Source organism: Enhydra lutris, unplaced genomic scaffold, assembly GCF_002288905.1.
Source record: "Enhydra lutris kenyoni isolate GAN:26980312 unplaced genomic scaffold, ASM228890v2 scaffoldscaffold29, whole genome shotgun sequence".
NCBI lineage: Eukaryota > Metazoa > Chordata > Mammalia > Carnivora > Mustelidae > Enhydra > Enhydra lutris.
This window is the reverse complement of record NW_019154113.1, coordinates 4,217,686-4,238,814: the sequence shown is the minus strand read 5'-3', so window position 1 is coordinate 4,238,814 and position 21,129 is coordinate 4,217,686. Positions and strand designations below refer to the sequence as shown.

Sequence of the window (21,129 nt, the reverse complement as noted above, 5' to 3'; positions counted from 1 at the left end):
CCCCTCAATTCCCCCTCCCCCGACCCCCTCCATCCCCGCCCTGGCGGCAGCTCCTTCTGCCCAGGCAGCTCCTTCTGCCCAGGGATCGTGTCCATTGTGCCTTCATAAAACCACTATTTTGCATCAAAGACGTCTCAAGAATTCTGGCTTGGTCGTTGGCTCCGGACCTCACCCCACCAAACCTCACCTATATTCCCAAAACCACATCAAATTTCTCCGTCTCCATTACTCCACGCTGGCATCCCACTTGTTTGCACACGTGCTATTTTTATCATCATGTAGTTTTACATATTTTCTCATTTAAATTATGGTCTTTTTCCTTGGACACATGAGTTATTTAGAAACGGTTTTCAATTTCCCAGTGTATGGGCTTATCCTAGCTATCTTTTTATTTTGATTTTTAACTTAAGTGTAACGTCCGAGGACAGCGTTTATATGTTCCCATAGGCTGAAGCTTGCCAAAGAGCCCACTGTGTGGCCGATTTTCATAAATATTCCATTTAACGCTCGAAAAGAAATTGTACTCTTCGGTTGGTGGGTACAGCGCTCCAACAGGCCCTGCAGACTTGACTTGTCAGTTGCAACATCAAATATATTTGGGGGATAGTAAATCTCCTACCTTGTGTGTGAGTTTGGTTTTTTCTCTTTGTAGATTTTTTTTTTAAGATTTTATTTATTTATTTGACAGAGATCACAAGTAGGCAGAGAGGCAGGCAGAGAGAGAGAGGGGGAAGCAGGCTCCCTGCTGAGCAGAGAGCCCGATGCGGGGCTCAATCCCAGGACCCTAAGATCATGACCTGAGCCAAAGGCAGAGGCTTAACCTTCTGAGCCACCCAGGCGCCCCTCTCTTTGTAGTTTTAACAGTTTTCCGCTTTCTATATTGTGAGGCCATGTCAGAATTGAACCAAATCTTCTATCAAGGTGTAGTAATACTCTTCCATTCTAAGGATGAGCCTGTTGTCCTGACATTTCTGCTTGTCTGACGCTCATAAAACTACACCAGCTTTCTTCGGGTTCGTATTTGTTTGGTATGTCTCTCCCCATCTGCTTTAGTTTTTAACGTTCCTGGGGTGTGTGTGTGTGTGTGTGTGTGTGTGCGCGCTTTCTGTTTCAGATAGCATTCCTTAGAGTTCTAGGGGTCAGTCCCAGCAGGACGCAGACAGCATAATTAAACTGGGATAATCCAAGGGCGCTTTGATAAAGAGGCTGTTTACAGAGGTGTGAGCGGAGCACAACAAATTGGCAACTTTGGGGAGTGGGGTTCATTGGGGCTAACAACAGAAGGTACGTTAAGCCCTTATGTGTACTATGTTCTGCTGGCGAATGGAGGGCAGGTCTGTGACCCTGAAGGATGCTGGCTACTGGGGGCAGCTGGAGGGAAACAAAACAAAACAAAACCCCATAAATAAATATTTCCTTCCTCCCTCCATTCTCTTGTGGCGTTTCCCCTTGGCTGAACTAAACGGTAAGCCACAGGCAAAGAGTCTGTGATTAGGCCGGCCTCCTACAACGGGATGGAGGGGAGAAGAATGGAGAATGGGGCCGGTGGGCGGGAGAAACACACCTGATACATCAGCAAATACGTTTTTAAAAAGTCTACTGTGACAATTTTTGTCTTCTCAAGTGAAGCCAATGTACTATCTACCTTGAGTGTAACTACTGAGTTGGACTTGTTTTGTGTGTTCTGTCGCTAGTTTCTTTTTCTTCTCCTCTTTTTTTTTTTTCCCTTAACTTTCTGTGCCTCTGAGGTCCCAGCTTTATGCAGGTGCTATAAAACTCTCTGGGTGGGCTCCCCAGATCCAGCAAATACCCCAAGACACAAGTCACTATCATCACTCCATTGATCTAACTGTCAACATTTCAATCAGCATTTAAAATTCTCTTCGTGGGCTGGCAAGACCCTTGGTCTTCCTATGGTCTGAGGCAGGATTCTAGAACATCTTTTAATATTTCAATTCTGTCTTTGATTTGGGATAATCTGTTAATGGTTTAGAAAACATATTTACCTTACACTAAAGAAAAAAAAAATCAAACATTATGGAGAAAATCAAATCCTAAAAAACTAGGAATGAAAAAAAACATTATCAAAACTCTGGAGGAAAACTTTCAGATTATCTATAAAAAAATTAAAGGTCAACTAGCATACCAGAAAAAATATTTATAGGAACTATGACACACCCTGCGTTATTACACTGTATTTTTACCTGGAGTACTTCTCAACCTACTAAAGACAGGACTGAGACCTCTTGGGACAAAAACGGAAATGGCAATTTTCCAAAGAAAAACATATTTTTCCACAAATGTTTGGAAAAGGTACTCATCCTCATTAGTAATTATCACAATGCAAATTAAGGAAAGATATCCTTGGTTTTCTCTCGAGCTGGCCAGTGAGTGTGCCTGGTGAGATTGTAAATTGGTTCAATTATTTTGAAAAGCAAATCAGTGATATGCATCAAAAAGTAGATATATGCTTCCATCTCTTATCTGTCCCAGTGATTTACTTCTGGTGACTGATCCCCAGGAAATAATTTTAAATTTAGGAGAAAGCTTTCTGCACAAAGCTATTTATAATAGCAAAAAAAAAAAAAAAAAAAAAAAAGGAAAGGAAAACACACTACATGTCCAACAATAGATGTACGGCTTAAATACATTATGGCATTCCAGTGAAGTTTTATAAAAAAAATATAAAATGCTGCTTATAAAGGATATATAATAACATTAAAAAGTGCTTGATACACAAGTAATAAAAAGAAATACAAAGTTATGAAAGCAGTATGGTTAGAACTCTGTAAAATGTCAGGAAAAAAAAAAGGCCAAATAGAATTACAGATATATTTTTGAACATGACATGTTTCTGAAAAAAAAAATAAAGTCAAATGTTCAAAAATTAAATGCACTTAAACATCTGATGGTTTGCCAGAACGCTGACCAGCGCGGTTAGCATGAACCTCGAGGTCCATCTTTGTACCTAACTGCTAACACCTTCTGAAGGAACCTCAGAAAGGGGTTTCAGGAGAGCTCTTCTCTTCTCCACATCATTTTACTTTTCATTTTCAACTGCATTTAGAATTTTATCTGCAACTAGTAAAGAAAAACCTTCTCTTTTTGTTATATTCACCATCGGGGGACACAGAACCAAGTCGAGAATGCCAGGATTCACAACCATGCACTGCAGTGTGGGGTTGGATCCTCACCAGCTAAGTGGGAATCCACCCTTCTTTTTTTCTTGAACTAAGAGACCAGGGGAACTGGAACTGGAACTGGAACTCTTTGTGGTCCCTTGGACAAGTAGAAGGGAGGTGAAAAGACCTACTGAAATACTTGAATCCTTGAATTAATACTTGAATATTAAATACTTGAATATCAAAGCAAAAGGGGTTAGAAGTCTGGGGCACCTGGGTGGCTCAGTGAGTTAAGCCTCTGCCTTCAGCTCAAGGCATGATCTCAGGGTCCTGGAATCGAGCCCTGCATCGGGGCTGTGCTCTCTCTTTGCCTGCCTCTCTGCCTACTTGTGATCTCTCTCTGTCAAGTAAATAAATAAAATATTTTTAAAAAGGAGGGAGGGTTAGAAGTGAGACTTTTGGATAGCCCTGTGTGCACTGACCATTTGGAAACTTTACTGAGCTCTCGGCTTCTATTTCAAGAGAAGCAGGAGCGGTACTCTCCAAGGGCACTTTCCAGAAACGAGAGAGTTCAGTGACAAACCTGAAAGCCAACACAGGAGGCTCATGATTTCAATCTGACTTCCTTTCTAGCCGCCAGTACAAGATAGACTGAGCCGCTGATCACAGATTGCCAAATTTCAACTCATCCTGCAAACGGAGATGAGCTCAAAACAGATGTCAATTAAAGAGAAGTCTGTCAAATAACAATAAAATGAGAAAAGCTTTGCTCTTAGGAAAAAAAGAAATGCATGCAACAGCTAACTATCTGAAAGGAAATCAGAAAACCAGGGAGCTTTTTATGATTAAAAGAAAAAAAAAAAGGAAAAGAACAGTCACACAAGAGAGACTAATTTCTTCCACTTTTAACCGATTATTAAATGTTTTACTGAGTGTGCACAGCCAAAACCAGAGTTGATTAAAATTATATGAGCTCTTGATTTAAACAAGGTTCTTGGATGCACACTCATTCAGTCACTCAAATCCTCCTTGACTGTGGGCCAGGGAAGAGACAAAGAGCCTTAGCATTGAATCCCCAAAGGCAAACTCTGCTGACAGCGGAGTCGTACTACACCAGTTCGAAACATGATGCTTTTGATCGTCTCTTTCTCCCCGATATTTCCTACAGGTTATTAAAACTCTCGTTCTGTCGGCAACAGTGTGTTGTCGGCCTGAGTGTGTGCCCAGGCTCCCTAGAAAATGGGAGTCCGGGGCCAAGCCTACAGGCCAAGGGCTGAGGCTTTATTGGAAGGTGTGACCTGGGGCAACAGGAGTGAGGAGAAAGGGGGAAGGTGAGTTAGGGGGTTGGGGAACAGACACCAAGCTGGCCCAGCTTCACAACCAAACATCAGGGCGCTTGGCCAGGGGACATCTTCCAAAGAGCTTTGGGGGACTGTGGGGGAAGGGCAGGAACTTATCTCCCGGCTCTCACTGGGCAAACCTCCTGTGCGCTTCCGGTGTGTCCCCTGCCCCCCTCCAGGCAGCTGGATGCTGGGGAGCCCGGACGCCAAGCCTCCTCTGGAAGTAGAAGGAAAAGCCACAGCATCCCCAGGTCCTACTGGGAAGGACCTGACTCCCTAGGGCCACTGAAGCTTCCACCTGTGGGAACAACTGTGCCCCGGGCCAGCCTTCACCTGGGGGCGCTGAGGAGATAAGCTGGGGGCCAGACCTCTCTACTGGTCAAGAGGTGAGGCCCAAGGGCAGAGGGGCTGAGCCATTGTGGAGAAGTACATAACAGGTCAAGTGTGACGTTTACGGAGCAAAATGCAATCATTACATGTGCTTGGAGGTAGAAAGCATGAACAAGCATGAGCAATATTTGAAAAGAACATTTCCCCTACGCTGTCCTCCCATTCAAGGGAGCACAGAACCTTTGTAAGATACTAGATAACAGTAAAAGGGAGACTCGCAGAACTGGGGACCCAAGACACACAGATAGGTTCCAAGATGGCTTGCCACCTAGAAATATGTGTTGGTGCTTTTAATATTTCAGGCACTATGGCCGGACACCGATCAAAACCTTTTTTTTTTTTTTTAAATAAAGATTTTATTTATTTATTTGTCAGAGAAAGAGAGAGCATGCGCACAAGCAGGGGGAGCAGCTGGCAGAGGGAGAAGCAGGCTCCCTGCTGAGAAAGGAGCCAGATGTGGGACTCGATCCCAGGACCCTGGGATCATGACCTGAGTCGAGGCAGATGCTTAACTGACGGAGCCACCCGGGCGTCCCTGGTCAAAATCTTTAAAAAAAATCCTCTGGAAGTATTTTTCTCATATAAAATATTCCTACATTTGAATATCATCCAAGCTCAAGAAGTACTAATTCTATAATATTCCTAAGTACTGTAATTCCCATCACACATGTGCAGTAATGGAGGTGGAGAGAAGTTGTGTGATCAAGCCAGCAAGTGTCCTTGTTGGAACTTGGACTATAGCTGCCAGACACCCTCCTCTGGGCTGACCCCACACAGGTCCCAACACCTGAATCCTGTGCCCTGACCTCTGTTTACATCGCAGCCTGGTCTTCCTCCTGTCACCCACCAGGTCACAGGCAAGTCAACTGGACTGTGGGTTTGGGCTTGACCTTCATGTCTGCGCCCCTATAGCATACTCTGTAGGTTTTGGCAAAAGCACTGAACTTCTTTGATCTCACCCCGGCTTCAACTTTCACATCTGTGCTAAGGACAGAAGCAAAGATGGGATTCACAGAAGCCAGCAGGTGAAGTTGGGTGTAACTGGGCTGGGCTCCAAAGAAAGCCAAGATGTGTGAGAATTTCTTAAATGGCTCTGGCCCCAGGGAACACGCACAAAGGCCACTGAAAAGCCAGTCAGTTTGTGGTGTAAGATCTCCTCACAGCAGCTTCAAAAGCAAGCTGTTGGTTAGCAAGCTTTGGTTTCTTTTGTTGGGGGGGAGGGGAACATTGCTTAAGAAGAAGAAAGAATAGGAATGTACCTGCTGAGTTCAAGGCTTGAAAAGAGTTTTCCATTCAGGCCTTTGACTGGATGGTGATCCCACTTGCCCTCAGCACAGCAGCCCAGGATTCTGCTGTTTCCAGATTCCTGGGTTCTCCAGAAAAGCAGAGCCAGTTTCATTTTCCTCAAAGGTACTGAGACTGGTCTCTGCCAGTGACCTCTGGGCTGGAACTTCCCCAGGGGGCGCAAATGGACCACTTCCTAAAGTCTGTGGTTAGAACCCATGCCTATGGCAAGCCGATGGGGGTGGGGAGGGGAAGCTGAGTTTCCATGACAACCCTCTGTATGCCAGGTTGGGCTAGAAAAGTTCACCGCCATCAGGTGCTCACAACATGCTAGGAGAGAATTATTATTACTCACAAGATTCCCCCCTACCAGTAGCTGGTGGATCCAGTATCAGGACCAAGGCCATATTACTTCAACATTCACGTTCTTTTCACCAAATCACACTGTGATCCCAAATGCAGAATACCACGGACATTTGTTTTGCAGTCGCTGGAACTTCTGCTTTTTGGCTTGCTACCGCAATATTTACCCTCCCATGTTCTAATTTATGTTTTCTTTGAATATTACAAAGACTGAAAATCTTTTGTTCACTGGTTATTTATATTTTTTCTTTATAAACTGTCTTTTTAGGCTCTTTCCTCATTTTTCTACTGGGGTGCTCTGCATATTTCTTAGTGATTTGTAAGCACTCTTCATATATAAAGGCTATGACAGTATAAAGCTTTGTTTGCTATCATCTAACTATGGGGGTTGAGATGCTAGAGATAAAGAAGGTGTCCGCCTCTGCATTGCAATTTTTTTTTTAGTACCAAATATTGTTTTTTAACTCCCTGTCTTGGAAAAGAGACTTTTTAGCATATTGAGAATTCAAACGATAACTGTTTCCTGACTGCAACATTTAGGCAGAAAAATAGTTTGATCTGTTAAATAAGCAGTTAAACCAATGGCAGTTAGACCTTTACCCTTCTGAGTGGGTCTTGAGAAGAAATAAACCAATGAAATGAGAGCCCCTGATTGTGATGTCTAGTCCTGAGGGAGGGACCAATGCTCTACTCAGAGATGGGATGGCTCTGTTGGGAAAACGAGGAGATTGGGGTTGGGGGACAGAGAACATTATAAGGCCTGAGCCTTGGTCACACATGGAATACATCTCGCTTAAAGGATACCCATCCCAAAAGATAGTCCATTCCCTACATGATTCCCAATAAGCAGTGGTGTGCTAGAACCAGTTTGCTTGATGTATTGACTGTTAACATTTTCAGGAACTTCGTGAACTGATGGATAAATACAGCCTTTATTAAAAATTAAATGATATAAACTTATACTTAACAAATTATATCAAAAACAAAGGTAACAGATACTCCAAAATCATCACTTCCTAATCACTTTACTGGATTCTGTCATTATCCATGCTTTGTGGTTTACCTACATTTATTCCATTCATACAGTAGAAATACTATCTACACTTGGCTATTGTGTATCTCTGACGTAGCACTGGTGGCTTGAAATCAGCCCTGGTGGGAGCATTTACACGTGGAAATCAATAAATGCTACCAATAGGGCTTGATCTACTGTTGATCTTCTAGACTTAAGAAAGTGATGAAGGAGGAAATATGCATAATGCAGATTAAACTTAAAAGTGCATATTATCTGTAGCCAGCCATTACCTTGGCGACGGCTTTAAAAAATTGAGGCAATATTCTTCCGGTGTTTGAAAACTATCATCCAGTTCAGCAGTGAGGTCTCCAACGTCACTGACAAACATGTTCCAACTTATGTTTATGCCAAAAGACAGCTGTTCATCAACTGCAACCACAGACTGGCTATAGATACAAGAGCTTGGCAAAAATCAATGAATGCATTCTCTCCGCGTCAATGGGCTAGGTGTAATTTACAATGTGAAGAGTGTATTTTGTTATTATTTGCGAACTGCGTGCTACGCATACTCTGTATCAGCAAAATTTATACCACTGCACACACACATGCATATATACATACCCACACACTTACATAGATACATACTTGCCCCCCCGGAGTGCTCATTGTTACCACGCACATAGGGCAATGTCGGTAAAGGGCCCCAAAAAACACCCAAATAAACGCACCTCTTAATTACAAGGTAACAGAGCAATCCATTCACCTGCAATTTCTAAATAGGCTAGAGCACACAGCAGGAAGCTATGGCCATGGACCCACCAGCTGATTTCGTACAATGATGCTGAAACATAGCACATGCGTTCATTTACATATTTCCTTTGGTGGTTTTCATATTATTATTATTTTTTTAAAAGATTTTCTTTATTTATTTGACAGAGAGAGACACAGCGAGAGAGGGAACACAAGCAGGGGGAGTGGGAGAGGGAGAGGCAGGCTTCCTGCTGAGCAGGGAGCCCAATGCGAGACTTGATCCCAAGACCCTGGGAAATCAGGGCCAAAGGCAGACACTTAATGACTGAGCCACCCAGGTGCCCCCTGGTTTTTGTATTATAATGGCAGAGCTGAGCACTTGTCACAGAGACCAGAAAACCTACAATTATTTACTATCTGGCCCTTTACAGAAAAAGTTAGCAACTGTCAGGCTTGAGTGAAGTGAAAGAGACCATCTGTGGATGACTCAAGTTCAACCAAAATATTTTATAAATATTTTCCTGATTTTAATTTTAGGGTTTTTTTTTGTTTGGTTTTTTTTTTTTTTTTTTTTTTTGTCAAGCAGAAGTTTCTAATTTTATGTGTATAAATATACTGAAATCATGCTCTCCTCTCCAAATGGTTAGCCGATTGTGGGAGCTTTTATTCAGCCCCTCATTCTTTTTGCCACCAATTTGAAATGTTATACTTAGTGTTTCTCGACGGGTCTACTTGTGGACTCTCTTTTCTGTTCTCCCTGACTTTTCTGTCTATACCAGCGCTAGGGTCATAACGTTTTCATTATTTTATTTTATTTTTAAGAGTTTATTTATTTATTTGACACAGACAGAGATCACAAGTAGGCAGAGAGGCAGGCAGAGTGGGAGAAGCAGACTCCCTGTCTGACACGGGGCTCAGGGCTCGATCCCAGGACCCTGAGACCATGACCTGAGCTGAAACCAAGAGTCAGATGCTTAACCGACTGAGGCACATGGGTGCTCTGCGAGTCAGAAGCTACATGTGGATTTCGGACTGCACCATAGCTTGGTAGCCCAAACCCCTGTGATGTTCCAGGGTCAACTGTATGTTTGAATACTTGCATCTAATTTGGGGGAAGTTCTCTTGTTATTCTCTGTGCTCATTCTTCCAGATGAGTTTTATAGTCATTCAGTTAAGTTCCTCCCACCCCCTTAATTTCATGGTGATATTGATTGAGATTATCTTTAAATGGTAGACTTGTGGGGCACTTGGGTGGCTCAGTAGGTGAAGCAGCTGCCTTTGGCTCAGGTCATGATCTCAGGGTCCTGGGATTGAGCCCCGTGTTGGGCTCTCTGCTCAGTGGGCAGTTAGCTTCTCCCTCTCCATCTCTGCTCTCTCTCTCCCTCACTCTCTCATTCTCTTGCTCTTGTTCTATCTCAAGTAACTAAATAAAATCTTTAAAAATAATAAATGGTAGACTTGTGAAAAACTACTATGTCAATGATATTGAAGTCTGAAACACAGTCAGAGGAAAACCCTTTAAAAATCAATAACCATCTATTCTAAGTGCCTATTGTGTTTCAAGTGCTCTGGTGGGTCAAAAAATAAATAAATAAAGGGCTGTGCCCGCACCCATGCTCACTCGACTCTCAGTCCAGGTGAAGCAGCCTCTCAGGAGAAACACTTTCTAGAAGTCATGACCATAGCACACAGCAGATGCTCCTGGTACAAGGTACCTGTTAGACTCCAATATTTGATTTGATCTCTATCTTATAATCAGGACACTTAAAATAAAAAACCAACTGAAAATATCCTAACGCCCAGATAGAGGAAAACCACTGGCCACAGGGCTAAAAAGAGAAACATCAACTAAAGGCTGCCCGTGGTCACCGAGTCCAGGCTCTGCCCTTGCGGCTGCCTGAGCTCGGTCAAGGTCACTGGTGTAGCTTGGCACTAGCTTCCTCTCCCACAAAATGAGGATCAAAATGCTCACAATAAGATTGCCACGAGGAGTCATGTTAAGAATAAAATATCCAGCACTTGACCCAGACTTCTAAATTTAACCCTTCCAACAGCCTTATGTAGAACAGGGACCGGGATTCAGAGAATGGCAATGACCTGTCTGGGGCCATGGCTGGCAAGTGGCAGAATATGGACCTGAGGAACAGGTTGGCTCCAGAGTCGAACCTCTGCAGTATTCTTTAAATTGCGGGTTCTTTAAAAACATGCAAATACAGGGGTGCCTGGGTGGCTCAGGGGGTTAAGCCTTTGCCTTTGGCTCAAGTCATGATCCCAGGGTCCTGGAATTGAGCCCAGCACCAGGCTCTCTGCTCAGCGGGGAGCCTGCTTCCCCCTCTCTCTCTGTCTGCCTCTCTGCCTACTTGTGATCTCTGTCAAATAAATAAAAAACAAAACAACGACAAAAAAAAATAAAACAAGCAAATATACACACATATACACTCATACATATATAAGCACCCACCCACACCCCACACACATGATACATACACTCATGCATACATACATATCCATCCGCATGTACACATACATATACACACGATACCCGCTCCAATCCCTGTACACACACACACAGTTTGATGCCCTGCCTTATTCCTAGATGGATTTCAGGATAAAGAAAATCCAAATCTAGTCCAAAGAAGCTAACTCTCCCACGGCGTACTGAACCTCTGCTCCTCACACACATATGGGGGAATTAAGGTGTATTTGCTCCCAGGCAACTTTATCCTTGTTATCTTATTTAACTGCAAGCTGAATCTCTAGGACAGTCTTTCATGCTTGACCTCTGGGGAAGAAATGTTCCCCCAAGGTGTATTTTTCCCCCAGTTTCATGATGGAAATTTTCAAATAAAGACCAAATGGAGAAAACAATACAGTGAGTTCCCATGTCCCCATCACACAGTGCCAACAATCACCAGTGTTCTGCCCGTTTTTCTCCGTCTATCTCCTCCTCACTCCTCCCACCCCACATCCCCGGAAGTACTTATTTTTTATTTAAGAATTTTTTGTTTAGGTAAGCTCTAACTTTCCCCCCACCCCCAGTGTGGGGCTTGACCCCGAGATCAAGAGTCACATGTTCTACTGACTGAGCTAGCCAGGTGTCACTTCCCTGAAGTATTTTAAAGCAAATCCTAGGGATGCCTGGGTGACTCAGTCGGGTAAGCATCTGCCTTCGGTGTCCTGGGATGGAGTCCCGCATGGGGCTCTCTGCTCAGTGGGAAGTCTGCTTCTCCCTCGCCCTCTGCTCCTTTTCTCTTTCTTTCTCACTCTCACTCTCACTCTCAAATAAATAAATAAAATCTTTTAAAAAAATTAAAGCAAATCCTAGATCGCCCTAATACTTCACTGGTAAATACTATCATATGTATCACTAGTGATAAGAACTTTCTTTTTCATCAACCTTAATTCCTTATCATCATCTAGGACTACAAGTTGCTCTGATTTTACACTGACTTTTAGCCATGAGATCAAATGACACTAGTACCTGATGGGCAATACAGAAGCATTATCATCCCCTTCCCCTCTTTGATACATTTCATGGCTCCCCTAGATCAGTGGGAATCTGGAAATCCTGGTGAAACCAAGAAAAACCTGGCCCATGTGGGTTGCTGCTCTTTTGGAATCAAAGGCAAGACTGGTGGCGGGGGAGGGGCGGAGAAATTTCAATCACAGAAAAAAAGTGAATTCTCTGCATTCAAGAGAAATCACATAGAAGTTTTAAACGTGCCATCAATTGTCTGAGATAGTCTATTTATGACTCTGAATACCAACTTCGTGAAACTGAAGCCCATCAGAGCCATGGGCTAAGATACATGGTGTTGATTACAGAAAGAGGATTGGAAAGCATGCCTGATGATATTTTCCATTTCGAGTCAATGACTCACAGCTCCCCTCATGGGGGGAGAGTGTGGGAGGTAGGTGCTGGAGCTCTTCAGGTGGTTGTGAAGGAAGAGTGCGTCTGGGACAGGGACAAACCACAGCCCTGGAGAAGCTCTCCGTGCAGGGCACGGAGCTGAGCCCTCAGGGATAAGTGGGGTGCAGAGAAGAAGAACAAAGAAGCATGCTTCCACCTGCACCTGCCCAGCGGAACTGGCGTGCGGTCTATATGCAGTATAAGTAAGCGGATGCTGAATGAACGAGAGAAGGACCACGCAAAGACACCCTTGGTGCCGCTCAAAGCCAAAGTCACTGAGCAGGGCAGGACCCACAGCATCACGTGCATCGGGGTCACAAGCCCCAGGTCACAAGGAGGTCCTGGGGGCTTCCCTGTGCCCCAGGGGGCTACGCAGGATGCCCACCTGGGCAGGAGGCCTGGCCTGGTGTGCTTTGCCTTGTGCCCTAGGTGAGACCACCAGTGTGGGCTCTGAGGTAAGGAGGGCAGGGTGGCGGGGGGGCGATCCTAAGCTACCTGGCCTGGGTTGTTTCCTTCTACACAAATCCTTAGCCAAGCCTATTCATCCTCATCTTATAGGAGAGAAGGCGCAGCACCAAGACCAGGTATCATTACAGACTGAAGGCTTATATTCCCCCAAATTCATATATATATTTAAAGATTTTATCTACTTATTTTGTTAAGATTTTATTTATTTGAGAGGGAGAGAGAAAGGGAGAGCAGAGAGTGAGAAGGAGAAGCAGATTCCCCACTGAGCAGAGTCTGATGTGGGACTTGATCCCAGACCCTGGAATCATGACCGAGCCGAAGGCAGATGCTTAATGCAGCTCCCCCTTCCCTCTTCCACCCCACTTCACATGTTGAAACCTGCCTCCAGTGGGATGGCGTTAGGTGGTGGGGCCTCAGGAAGGAGGGTGAAGCCCTCATGAATGGGGTCAGTGTCTTACTAAAGTGACCCCAGAAAGTGAGCTGGCTGAGCTTCAGCCATGCAAGGAGACAAGGCGAAGGTGACCACCTGTGATGGGGAAGACTGCCCTCCTGGGAACCCACCCACACTGGCACCCTGATCTCAGACTCTCCAGCCTCCAGAACGGTGAGAAATGAATTTATCCTATCGAGAGCTACCTAGTCACCAGCACTTGGGTACAGCAGCCTGAATGGACTAATACATCAGAGATTTGGAAGGAGCAGAGGCAGGAGGATCCCACAGATCCAGACCAGCTGCAGGGGACTGAGGCACATGGTTTCCCTGGGGACTGAAACTGACACGTTTCCCAGAGGACTGAAACTTCCTGTGTTCAGAAACGTCCAGACTTAAAATTTTGAGCATTCTAGATGGGCACCTTCTAAAATGCAGCCGTACTTCTCCAGAAGATGTTCCACAAGGTGGGATCTTTGCTCTGGCTCCACTGTCCCCGGCTCCCTGGCCCAGGCCTCACAGGCCCTGGATGGCCAATTGGGGTGGTCTGCGAAGCGCTTGCTAGCCCACCCTAGACACGGAGCTCCTTGTGGAGCCCACCCTCCTACCCCTGGGCCCACGCCTGCTTCCCACTGAGGGGCAAGGTCCCAGGGTGCCCACATCCAGCACTTAGCAAAGTTCAATAAAGGTGTGCTGAACGCATGAATGAATGAAAAGCCATTTGTAAACGCAATGCAGCTGTGAATCAGGATGTGCGCACTCCTTTCCACTCCTTGCCTGTCCCCTGGAGGAGAGTGATCCTGGGAGCAGACACACCCTTCCCTTGGCCCAGGAACTGAAGAGGAACGGGAATGACTAATCTGCTACCTGGTTTTTGAAGAATAGCTTTAAAACGAACGCCATAAATCGGGTTCAATCGGACAGGGGGTGAGGATTGCTTGAGCTAGCATACTCGGGAGACTCAGTTACTTAATAAACCCTTGTCTTAACTGAGATTTTACAGTACTATTCCAGAGCCTGCACTAGTTGGTTCATTGGTTTAAGCAATTAAAGGAGTTGCAGAGATTTGAAGGATATTGAAATGAACCACAAAGGAAGCACCCTTTGCCCCCGAAACAGCATCTCAGCAACAGTGTAAAGAAAAGAGAACAGCACTGCTCTCTCTGGCCAGCCTGTCTTTGTATTTGCTGCATTATTCTTGGCACTGAGGTTGGCAGCCACCCTGACCCGACAACCAGGGAGGGAAAGACATGTGCTTTGGGATCGCTCATGCCCTGGGCCCCAACAACACTGACAGGCAGTTCTCAGGCTTGCTTTTCTGCTGGGCCCCAGAATGCTGGAGTCCGTAGGAAACCTTGCCCAAATGATGTTGCCTTCTTGGCTGAGGTCCCCAACAGACACCAGCAGACTGACCTGAACATGTCATCTCTGGACATATCCCTGCTTTGAAAGGCAGACTGGTTGAAAGCTCATTCTCCCTCTTTTTTTTTTTTTTTTTCCCTCCCTCCCTCCCCCCCTGGAGAGATGCTGCTGGAACCAAGACCAAGCCCCCTCTTGCAGAGGGAGGAGCACTAATGCCTGGGTGTGCTGAGCAGGTAGCCCAGAGGGAGGCACCCATTCTGCTCCTGCACAGAAAGAAGGGCTTGGAGTAAGCAGCAATGCTGAGGCCGCTTGCCAGTACTTGTTTCTGGAAAGGCCAGCTCAGGAGCGGCACCTCCCTAAGGGGTAAATCTTGTGCAAATGAACTGCTTGCAGGAACAGCTGCAGGAATGTGCAGACTGTGTGACACTGTGTCCCTGTTCCCCAAATTCAAATAAGCCACGGAAGGCCAGAGCTAGAAGATTTGTCACAGGTAACCCCCCACCCCCCTGCCAAACTGAGCTCCCGATCTCTCCAGCATCCCCAACCCCTCAATGTCGCACATCTGGGAAACTGTGAAGTCTGTTCTTGCACTGCACAGAACAAAACTTCTGGGGTCCTCGATGGCCCCTCTCTTCTCTCAGAGCCCACATGGGATCTGTCAGCACGTCCTCTCAACACGACTTTTAGAATCTGACTGTTTCGAATACCTCTACTGCTCCTACCCTGGTCTGAGTCACCTTTTCTCCTATTGTGATGATGACCTCTCTTCTGGTCTCCCTGCCTCCTTGCCTCTGCCCTCCTCCGACCACACTCAAGGGTAGTCTGACCCAGCTATCAGAGGGAGCCTAGGAACAAAAGTTCAGATCATCTCTCTCCTCTGCTTAAAATCTCCCAGTGGCTTCCCCTCAATCCTTGTGACGGCCTACAAAGCCCGGTGCCCTCTGGTCTGGCAAGACCCGGGGTACCACTCAACACACCCCATCAGCACCCGCATGCTGATCCAGCCACCCACGGGAAGGGCTGACGAAGGGACGTCTGGGATCTCCTGGGTGCCTGTGATCTCGCCACCTACCCAACCTGTGCAGGAGAAGGAGGACAGGGGTAACCTCGGGCCAGCAAGACCCCCTCCAGGATGTGGACGAGCCACACGGGCCACAGCTGCAGAGACAGGCACTTCCTCTCTTAGATTTCAGAGAGCACCTCGCTCTGCTCTGTTTCCCAGCCAAGTTCACGGAGGCCCAGAGTGTGACCCTGACTTGCAAAGTTCTTGGACGTGTAAATAAACACCTACCAGAATCACAGCTGTGTGCCTGCTCTTTGCCACTACAGACACGGGCCTCAAACAGACAGACTGTGCCGACGAACAAACAGCCCCACAGATGCCTGGGTCCGTGTCAGTGCGGCTGCCAGCTTCTGTCGTGCTGACCTCCCGGGCATGAGGCGGCGCTGACGGACGCTGGACGTCTGCCTGGTGCCCGAGGCAGGGAATGCTTGAGGACGCAGGTCGTAGGAGACATGGGTCCTTAACTTTTAACAGCAGGCCAGGGCACTTTGGGGCTTTTAAAAGGAATATGGGAGCTTCTAATTTGAAAATATGTTTCAAGTGATTTAAAATTTTGCTTTATGTCTTTTTAGACTTTGTTACAATAATGTCTTTTTAAGATGGTCATTTTTTATCCTAAAGGCAAAAGAATGATTTTGGGGGGGGCGAGGGCAGGGAAACCTTATAGATGACTTGATCATTTAAAGTTGATTTTCTTTTTTTGTTGTTGTTTTAAAGATTTTATTTATTATTTATTTGACAGAGAGATCACCAGTAGGCAGAGAGGCAGGCAGAGAGAGAGAGAGAGAGAGAGAGAGAGAGAGAGAGAAAGAAGCAGGCTCCCTGCAGAGCAGAGAGCCCGATGCGGAGCTCTATCCCAGGACTCTGAGATCAGGACCTGAGCCAAAGGCAGAGGCTTTAACCCACTGAGCCACCCAGGTGCCCCTAAAGTCAATTTTCTACATAAGGCAAGTCAATGCTCTTTTCTTCTCCCTGGTTAAAAAAAACAAAAAAAAAAAAAAAAAAAAAAACAGTGCTTCATGAAAAATTCAGAAAAGGAGCAGGGCAGGGGAAGGTTCTAGGGTGATCAAGAAGCAGGCCCCTGGGGACAAAAGAAAAATGAAAGCAAAGCTCAGGGAAAGGTCTCCACAGATAAGTGCCGGGAGCATATCTCCGCCCTTCTCTATGAGTCTGAATCCAACAGAGAGAGATATGAAGACGTCAGAGACTGCTGTCAGTGACCATAGCAGAAGACGTAATGATTATACTAATTTCCTCTCCTGGTGTAGCCCCATCACCTCCATTAGTGCCTGACCCAAAGTAGGAATTCAATAAAGATCGCTTCAAGGTATGGTTATGAACCAAAAAGAGAATGATGGAAAGGCTACCTTCCCAGAGCGGGGGAAAAATCCGAAAGCAAAATTAAGAAAACCCTTCTGTTTACAACAGCATCAGAAATAACAAAATACTTAGGAACAAATGTCACCCAGGAAGTACTAGACGTGTGGACTGAAAACCACAAAACAATGCTGAAAGAAATGAAAGAGATCAAAATAAAGGAAAAGACATTTGTATCCATGGATTGGAAAACTCAATTATTGTTCACATGGCAATATTCCCCAAATTGAACTAGATTCAGTGAAATCTCTATCACAACATCAACTAATTCTCTGCTCCCCCCCACCCCCGAAATTGACAAGAGGATCCTGTGATGTGTATAGAATTGCCAGGGACCCAGATTGGCCAAAACAATGTCAAAATAGACAAGCAAAGCTGGAGAACTCATAGTTCCCCATTTTGAAACTTGCTACCAAAACGATGGTAATCAAAACAGAGTGGTATTGCCCTAGGCACAGGTGAACAGACCAGTGGAAGAGACCCAAGAGTCCAAAAATAAACTCCATACATCTACGGCCAATCAATTTTCAATAAGTATACCAAAATCATCCAGTGGAGGATGGAACAGCTTTTTAAATGGTGCTAAGACATCTGGATAACCATACACAAAAGAATGAATCTGCACCTTCAGCTTGCACTACATGGAAAATTAATTCAAGGGGTGCGCCTGGGTGGCTCAGTTGGTTGAGTGACTGCCTTCGGTTCAGATCATGATCCTGGAGTCCCAGGATTGAGTCCCGCATTGGGCTCTCTGCTCAGCAGGGAGTCTGCTTCTCCCGCTGACCTTCTCCCCTCTCATGGTCTCTCTCTCTCTCTCTCTTTCTCCCTCTCACATAAATAAGAATCTTAAAAAAAAAAAAAAGAAATTGTTAGAAAATTAATTCAAAATGGATCAAAGTCCTAAATGTAAGAGTTAAAACTATAACACTCTTCGAAGAATACAGACTTCAATCTTGACCTTAGATCAGGCGAAAGTTTCTTAAACACGAGACTAAAAGCACAAGCTATAAAGGAAAAAATAAACTGAATCTCATCAAAATTGAAAACTTGGGGATGCATCAAAGGGCACAACCAAGAAAGTGAAAGAATGACCCACAGAATGGGAGAGAAAATTTGCAAATCAGGAATCTGGTCAGGATCTAGTATCCAAAATATTGAAAGAACTCTTACAACCCACTAATAAAAGATAAACAATCCAGTTTTTAAAACAGGCAAAAGACCTGAATAGACATTTCTCCAAAGAAGATGTAAAAATGTCCAATAATCCTACAAACAGATGCTTAGCATTATTAGTCATTAGGGAAATTAGTACAAATCAAAACCACAATGAGATATACTTCACACTCACTAGGATGGTTATAATGAGAAGAAAATGAAAATAAGGGCGCCTGGGTAGCTCAGTGGGTTAAGCCGCTGCCTTCGGCTCAGGTCATGATCTCAGGGTCCTGGGATCGAGTCCCGCATCGGGCTCTCTGCTCAGCCGGGAGCCTGCTTCCCTCTCTCTCTCTCTCTGTCTGCCTCTCCGTCTACTTGTGATTTCTCTCTGTCAAATAAATAAAATAAAATCTTAAAAAAAAAAAGAAAATGAAAATAATAAAACAAATGTTGATGACGATGGAGAGAAACTAAGATCTGCATATCGTGCTGGTAGGAAGGCAAATGCTACAGCCACCATGGAGAACAGTTTGACGGTCCTTCAACCAGTCCGACATAGCACTGATATACAACCCAGCCATTCCCTTCCTAAGTACACAACCAAGAGAACTGAACATGTACGCCCACATAAAAACTTACATGAGGATGTTCAAGGCAGCGTGATTCACAACAGCCGTTAAGTAGAAACAACCCAACTGTCCATCAACTCATCAAATGATAAACCAAGTGTTATATATAAAATCATATGCATACACTTAAATTGCACTTAGCTGGGGAAGGGAATGGAGTATGGATACATACAGACTTAAAACCATTATGTTAACTGGAAGTCTTAAAACCATTATGTTAACTGGAAGATCCAGTGGCAAAAGGTGACATATTGTGTGATTCCGTTTACGTGAAATGTCCAGAAGAGGCAAATCCATAGAGTCAGAAAGTTGATTAGGGGTTGCTGGGGGCTGGGAGAATGGGGAGTATCTGATTCATGGATATAGGGCACCCCTTTGGAGTGATGATAAAGTTCTGGATTTAGGTAAGTGGGAACTATTGCCCAACTCTGTGCATGTTCTGAAGACCATTTAGTTACATGCTTTAAAAACCATTTCCATGGTGAATTATACCTCCATAAAAGAAATTACCAGAGATGCTACAGTTAAATAAAAGTCTGGAGTTAACAAAAGGGCTGAGATACAAAGTGGTGTGTGAAATTCCCGAGAGCCACTGACCTTGCTTCTCTGGGTTGCGGACCTGGGACGGCATGTCTTGGATTTCCAAGGTCCATTCCCCCTCGGCCTTCTCTCCCCAGCAGTGCACGGTCATGAATTCCCAGTTGGTGAACCCTTCGTTGGAATGATCCAGCAATCTGCAATTGGAGACTCGGGGTGAGAACCCAAAAGGGTCGGGAAAGTAGTGGTGCATAGAGGGCCGGGCCCGAGGGGGGCTGTCTCCTGGCTCGGAATTACTCCTTAGGTGACGAGTACAATCCCGCTGAACAGCATCTCAAGGGCAGCAGCTTTGAGAATGGAAGGAAAAGACACCTGGCTCTCAGCTGGGAAGAAGGTGAGGTAAAAGCTGGGGATGCTTTCAAACCCTTGACTGATGACCCCACCCTGGCCGGCAGCTTCACCTCCATCATCCTACTGGGTTCCCCAAATATTCTAAGAGACAGACAGGCTGGCAGGACTCACGGCCCAACAGGGACCAACCAGCGATGGTCTCCCTCTTGCCATTCATCCCCATTTATAGACAGAGGGATCCCACGGGTCGTGATGAGTGGCAGGTCCAATAGCCAGTAACCAGCTGAGCTGGGACTCACTCAAGGGCATTCTGACCCCTGTCCTTGTTCTTTCCAACATCAAGAAGTGTTTCAGAGGTTATCAAAGAAGACCCTCCAACCTCCCCACCCCAAGGCCAGCAGTGATCCTCCAGAGACCATCTACCAAGGCCTGGGTACACAAAGACCAAGGCTAGACCATATGCCCCAGGAGCATCACAAAGCAAGCCTTTCTAAGATGCCAGTCTGTGGAATGAATGGAACCTTCACACCGGTCCTGGGGCCAGCTCTCTCATGCTCTTCTCCAGAAGATACGAAGAGGGGAAAATGTGCAACTCTCCAGGGCTGAAGGGTGTTTCAACAGGTGCATTGGGGGAGATGACCTAATGGGACTGGCTGCTTTCCAGTGTGTGCAGGAGACACCCCTGCACACAGCGGGGGGAGGCGCAGGAGCTCCTTCCCCTCCACCGGTCTCCCCCTCCCAGGTTCTGAGGAGCCTCCAAAGCCCATGGTCTTTCCAGACTGTGATTTCAGCCCAGATCCACTTTTCTCTCATTTGACTTGAGCAGGAAACAGGAAGCAACTCATGGGCTCCCTCTTTCTTCTAATATCCCCTGAACAGTCTCAGGTTCTTCTCCCTTCCTCTTCCTACCCCTTCTAACTCTGTTATCTCTCTTTTGGGACAGGGTCTTAACTTAACCTGAGAGCTCCTTTTTGCCCGTCAGAAGTTCAAATGCACGTTTTGTGTGATGTAAGATTGGATTCCTGATTTGGGTGTTCTCTGAACATCCAGCGAATGCATAAACATGCTTATCGTGAGAACATTCCCTGCATGGAGGAGAGGGAAGGGGAGGGGGCACATCCTGTCCTTTCTGGTAAGGAACTGCAAAGGTCAAGGCTGATTTTTCACACATGATGCCAAGCCGAACGGAACGCACTCGGGACAGGACAAAGACAAACGGTCCTTTAAGGGCTGAAAGACTTAATTGAAAGTTCACTTAACTCCATGTCCAAAAAAAAAAAAAAAAAAAAAATCTGGCCATCTGAAAAAGCTGCCCAATGGAGCACGATGTGAAAGAAAGGAGAAAGTAACAGATCCCCACACATGCACTCTTGATAGAATCACAAAATCTGTGCCGTGGAAAAACAACACATTCCCAAGACGGAAAGGATTGCCAAGTGACCGCAAGGCAGGTTTCAAGGGCTCAATGGCAGAGGAACAGCAAATGGGTCGTCGTGAACCCAACGAACTTGGCAGGACCCATTCTCTTTCATCTCAGGGGCTCACGCTGGACCTGAGCAGGATGGAGCTTGGAAGGGAAGGGG

General features: G+C 45.6%; 1 protein-coding gene across 3 annotated transcripts in view; it reads right to left on the bottom strand.

Moving 5' to 3' along the window:
* Window positions 1-21,129, bottom strand: part of LOC111152599 (proprotein convertase subtilisin/kexin type 6) — a 181,789-nt gene that overhangs the window by 36,084 nt on the left and 124,576 nt on the right. For all 3 annotated transcript variants that reach the window (XM_022511117.1, XM_022511116.1, XM_022511118.1), the window contains one exon: window positions 19,256-19,392. In XM_022511117.1, coding sequence (XP_022366825.1) covers window positions 19,256-19,392 — 137 coding nt within the window. The remainder of the gene's footprint in view (window positions 1-19,255; window positions 19,393-21,129) is intronic.